This window comes from Lagenorhynchus albirostris, chromosome 16 (assembly GCF_949774975.1).
Source record: "Lagenorhynchus albirostris chromosome 16, mLagAlb1.1, whole genome shotgun sequence".
NCBI classification, from domain to species: Eukaryota; Metazoa; Chordata; class Mammalia; order Artiodactyla; family Delphinidae; genus Lagenorhynchus; species Lagenorhynchus albirostris.
The window spans coordinates 70,468,021-70,473,408 of NC_083110.1; the positions used below are offsets into that span (position 1 = coordinate 70,468,021).

The window sequence follows — 5,388 nt, forward strand, 5'->3', positions numbered from 1 at the left end:
CTCCATCAAAACCAGATCACTCTCTCACTTACTGCATTTCTGTTAACTGAGACAGAATACTACAAGTTATCCTCTAGGGCGTCATCTTTGGTTCCCCCACCCCACATCCAATCTCTCAAAATGATTTTCATCCTTCCATCCTGTCTCGTCCTTCTCTTCCCATTGCTACCATCACTGTTTAGGCTCTTACATCTATATTATCTTCTACCTGAGTCTCCTGCTTTTTGCATAACCAAACAACCACCAAGCCTACCTACTGCTGCCAGTTAGCCTCCTCCAACACTCAGGAGGCTTCCATCTTGCCTATCCTATATTCAGAAGTTCGGGGGTGCTCCCCACTCTTACAGAATGGTATTCCAGTTCCTTCACAATCTCACCTCAGACTACTTTTCCATCCTTATTTCTCATTGTTCCTGAAAATAAAGGCTTTGCTCAAACCAGCCCGGGGTACTCATTATTCACAAAATATCCGACTGTGAGTTAAGTGTTTATAATGTGTAAAGTCCATCCATTCATTCAACAAACATTTACGGAATATCTATTCTGTCAGGTAATGTACTGATGCTGGGGGCGCGACGGTGAACAAGACAGATCAAGTCCCTGTCCTTAAGGAATTTAGAGGCCAGTGGGTTACAGAGGGGAGACTGAGACATGATGGTCCCAGCCCAGGATGCTTAATTTTCCATTAAAGCGTCAAATGAATCAAGACATCCTTAAACGCTGAATTTTGCGGCTGCAGCTGCAAATGGGAAAGGAGTTCAGAAGGAAGGAAAGGCTGGCCACAGTGTGAGCTGGAGTGTGGAGCGTGGCTTCTTTGAAGATACGGGAGTCAACAGGCATTAAAGGATGGAAAGGATGGACGTGTGAGAGAAGGGGGTGCCTTCCATCTAAAGGGATATGAGGAAAGTCATGTGGTGGGATGGAAACAGCAGCAACAGCGCTGACTTATCCTGAATAAACGTTCATTCAACACCTATTCAGCAGAGCACAAGCTCTGTCCCTGCAGCAAGGGAGAAGATGACTCAGACTCGGCTCCTATCATGGAGGGATTTCCATCTAGCAAGGATAAGGTAGATCCATGATGATCCATCACACCCCAGAAAGTTCCATTGTTCCATTAGAGAACTGGAAAAAACACCGAGGGAGTTCAGAAGCAGGTGCATGTCTGGGTTCTTAGAGCACTATTTACAGAATCACATTATTTGTATGCATCTGCCTGCCTCTATCGAAAATAACTACCTTGTTTCAAAGTGTTTTCTCACTCACTTTCTCATTTTACTCTGACTTGTGAAGTAGGCAGAGTAGTTAAGATTGTTTTCCAGATGAGCAAAAGTGCAACATGAACGTTTTAAATTGTCTGCCTTAGGTCACGAACACCACCAGGCAAGAGCAGAACAAGAACCACCCTGTCCATCTCAGCCCTTTCCTGCAGCAGAAGTATCTAGAGCAGAGGGTGTGCATTAAGAAGTTGTATAATTGCACGAGACACCTAGCAAGTGTAATAAAGCCAAACAGGCAGTTTGGATTTAAAAGGGCAGGATGCAGGCGGCCTCTGAAGGTTCTGAAGAGAGAACAGGACCCAATGACAGTCCTCCATTCCTGCTTCTCCTCCTCAAGTCTGTCTGTAACACCCCACTCTAGGCCTGTCCTTAAGGTTCATCCCAAATTTTTTCTGCCCACACTGTTTGTTTCCCCTCTACGGAAAAATTTCACCCCACTAGTCCCACTCATCTCCCAGGGGAGGGCGCGTGGCCGTTCTCTCCTGGACCTCGCAGTACGCCCAGCCAGCACACCGCTCTGCTCAGGGCTGATAAGTATCTGCGGAATCACTGAATTCCTGGGTCCTCCACAGCTTAGTAAGGGTACCCAGAGTTCTTACAACCCTCCCCCCGAGAGTGGGCCGGCACAGGCCGCCGCCCGGAGGAGCTCCCCGACCGCGAGGAACGAGGGGGTGGTTGGGGAAAGCCCGATGGCCTGAGTCCCAGGGCCACCGGGAACCGGCGCCACCCGAGGTTCGAGTCCCCAGCTGGAAGCCGGGGCTAACCCTCTCACGCCTCCGCAAAAAGCGCTTCATGAGAGCATTAACTATTCTTCCATCTGAAAACCTTTGGGGAAGGAGTGGAAAACGACGCCGGGAGGGAGCCGGTCTCAAGAGTCAATGAACCCAACCCCGTGGGCCAAACCCTCAGGGAGAGGGAGGGGGGAAGAGGACGAAGTAGCCATTCGCTACTCCGGCTGCGGGAAGAACGTGAGGCTGGAAGCATCGCGAGATCTGGAGTCGGGATCTCGCTGCGTTGCCTAGCGACTGGGAGGACGCTCGCGGGCCCCCCAGCTAACCCCCGCTGTAGGCTTAAATCTCCTACCATGGGGGAAGAAGGCGGCGGCCGCAGCTGTGGGACCACTAGGGAGCTGCAGAAGCTGAAGCAGCAGGCGATGGAGTACTACCGGGAGAACGACGTTCCGCGCAGGCTGGAAGAGCTGCTCAACTCCACCTTCTACCTCCAGCCTGCCGATGTCTACGGGCACCTGGTAGGGACCTGGGACAAGAACCCTCTCCTCTCCAGCCCCTCTCCCCACGCCCCGCGCTGCGGCAACGCCGTGCGCCTGCGCTACAGAGTCGCGCACGCGCGCCGCCGCCGCGGGGTCGGGGGCTGTAGTTGCGCGGAGCCGCGACCCTGAAGGGAAGAAGCAGGGCGGAAGTCTGGGTGAAGGAATCTCGAGAAAGTGGTGAGCTGGAAGCTGCTAGAGGAATGAGGACTCTAGGCGACAGCTCAGGACCTGGCAGGCATCCTCGCTACCTCTGGGCGGGCCTGCCACGGTTGCCAGTTGACTTTTTAATCACAGACCTTAATACCTCGTAGCCAACCTTCAGCGGCCTCCTTTTGACCGCGGGACGAACACCTCGGTATTCGCTACAGCTTAGCCTCAGCCTACCCCGGGGCCTCATACTCAGCAGGCTCCCAGCGTTGCCAAGTTTCAGTCGATTTCAAATGTCCGCTCCTTGACTTGTGCGCCCTTCCCGTCCTGGATGCCCGTCCCACCTGACCAGCTCGCACCTAGACTTAAAATTTAGATCAGAGTCTTGCCCACTTTGCCCAGGACTAATCGTCCTTCAGCGTCCTTGTAGCGTCCCCTGCATGTACTGAAATCCTCCCTGGGCAGCTTGTGAGCTCCTGTGGAGAGCGGCGGCCTTTTCATATACCCCTCCTAAGCCCTGTGCCCAGCGCACCATCTGGCACACATCTTAGCCTTAAGCAGTGGGCAGCTGAAACAAAGGCAAGCGTTTTCTCACTTCCAGATCCATAAGTACTAACCAACACCCACCTTCTGGAAGGCATCATGGTTGGGACTGGTAGGAATTTGCACTATGGTGAGGCAATATGCCAACACCAAGCAGAGTATTTAAATGCTGTGAAGAAGCATGATGTGTTTACAGGGTTCAAAACCACATCTTGTAGATGCAGTTAATATAGGGGATGTTCTACGAATGTTTATTTTTCTCGGTCCTGGCCTATACATCAAACTGGGGGAGGGGCAAGGGGGGAGGTGTTTATCGATGCACCTTGTGCTATGTGCTTTATGTGATATCACTTCATCCTTAGGACCACGGTGAGGTAAACATTATGATTCCTGTTTTACAAATAAAGAACTGTGGCCCAGTGAATTTAAATGATTTTCCCAAGGGACACAGTGAATGACAGTGAGAAATCAAACCCGGTCTGTTTCCCTAGTACCTACTAGAGTGCGTAGTACATAGTGGACAGTCAAGAACTATTTGTGGGATGAATGAGTGAATGCAGCTCCCAATTCCATTATCTTTCCACTGTCTCTTGCTAGAGGAATTCTTGAAAGTTAACGACTTCCTCATTTTACAAAGACACCAAGCCCTTGTCTCACCTCTACTTAGTGCAAAAGGTAAGACTGGAAACTTGGACTCTTGTCCGCAGTGGAATGCTCTTCCCAGCCTATTAGGTAGCCAGGTCTTTGGTTTGCACAGCTCTCTGCGAGTTTATACTTCAGTTAGGGACGAAAGCCACCGATACATAAGATAACTGGAGTAACAGGGTGATATAGGATTGTGTGCTAGACTGAGGAATAGATCACTGTGTGCCTGTTATAGGAATTCAGGGGTGGGGAAGATCCCTGTGGGCTGTAGCATCTGAGAGTTTTGGCTTGGGCTTTGAAGGATGTTCAGGAATTGGATTGGCATAAAGGCAACCTCCTTTTTGTCTTCCCAGGCCCTGCCCTGGTTTGGGCCATCCTTATTCTCACCTAGTCTCCCCCTCTATCAAGTCCATCCCCAACAGTGCTGCCAGAGCAATGTTCCTAATCCCAAATCTGACCATCATTCTTTTGCTCAGAAACTTCCTGTGGTTCCCCCTTGCATGCTGAGTAAGATCAAACACGTTACAGTGTGTGACTCACAGTACTCGCCCGGCTACCTCGGTAACAGGCTCAACTCCCCTGCCCCCCCCCACCGCTTCTCCGCACAGGCGCACTGACTTCCCCCTACAGCGTGAAGTTTCCCAATTTCCTCCCCTTCAGTTATCCTATTCCCTCTACCTGAAGTTCCTGCCCTCAGTTTCTCCCTCTTGTCTGCCTGTTGAAATACTACACAACCTCCGGTGTCCAGCTCAAATGCCATTTCTTCTATGCTTCTCTTACATATCAGAGGAATTCAGGGATGGGAAAGATCCCTGTGGGCAACAGCAATATTACTATTGCATAAAACTTATAATTGAGAGTTTGAGAATTTAACGACGTAGTGTATACAAATGTGCCCAAGGTTTGTGTCTGACATTTATGAATTTATACAAGATTTAATTTATGGAATCCTAAATATGCCAGGCATTGTGGTATGTGATACAGTGATAAACAAGACAAAGTCACTCCTTCAAGGTACATCCTAAGCATTTTTTAAAAGTTAGTTCCATTCTCCTCCTAACACAATATGCGGTACATTGTAGGTGCTCATTGCTTGTTGAACTGAACTCACAAAGTATAAGCTAGATCGTATTTTTCTTCTCCCGATTCTATCTGACTTCATTTAGGTACTTACTCTGTAATATACAAACCATCATCCTTCAAATGCATGGACAGCGTGAAAGTTGGCTTTGGCTTTAGTTCTGCCGCCGCCTTGGTGCTGGCGCACTGCTGATGGGCATGAATGACCTGTTATGTAGGTTGAGGTCACTGGATTTTGAAGTGAAAGATAAGAGGCCTGGTCTGCTAAATGCAAATGAAGAGTGAATACTGTCTGGTGATAAAGGGGGTGAGGAGGGTGGGACTTCACTCGCCCCTCTTCCTTCTCTCCCAGCTTCCGCCCCTCTGCGTAGGGACACCGTACTGAATCCTTTTACTCAGGCTCCTTGAGTGGACTTTCTCCCT

General features: G+C 49.9%; 1 protein-coding gene across 1 annotated transcript in view; it reads left to right on the plus strand.

Moving 5' to 3' along the window:
• The first annotated feature begins 2,364 nt into the window (after positions 1–2,364).
• The window catches only part of ENO4 (enolase 4), a 28,378-nt gene continuing 25,354 nt past the window's right edge, over positions 2,365–5,388 (plus strand). The window contains exon 1 of the mRNA XM_060126108.1: positions 2,365–2,529. Coding sequence (XP_059982091.1) covers positions 2,365–2,529 — 165 coding nt within the window. The remainder of the gene's footprint in view (positions 2,530–5,388) is intronic.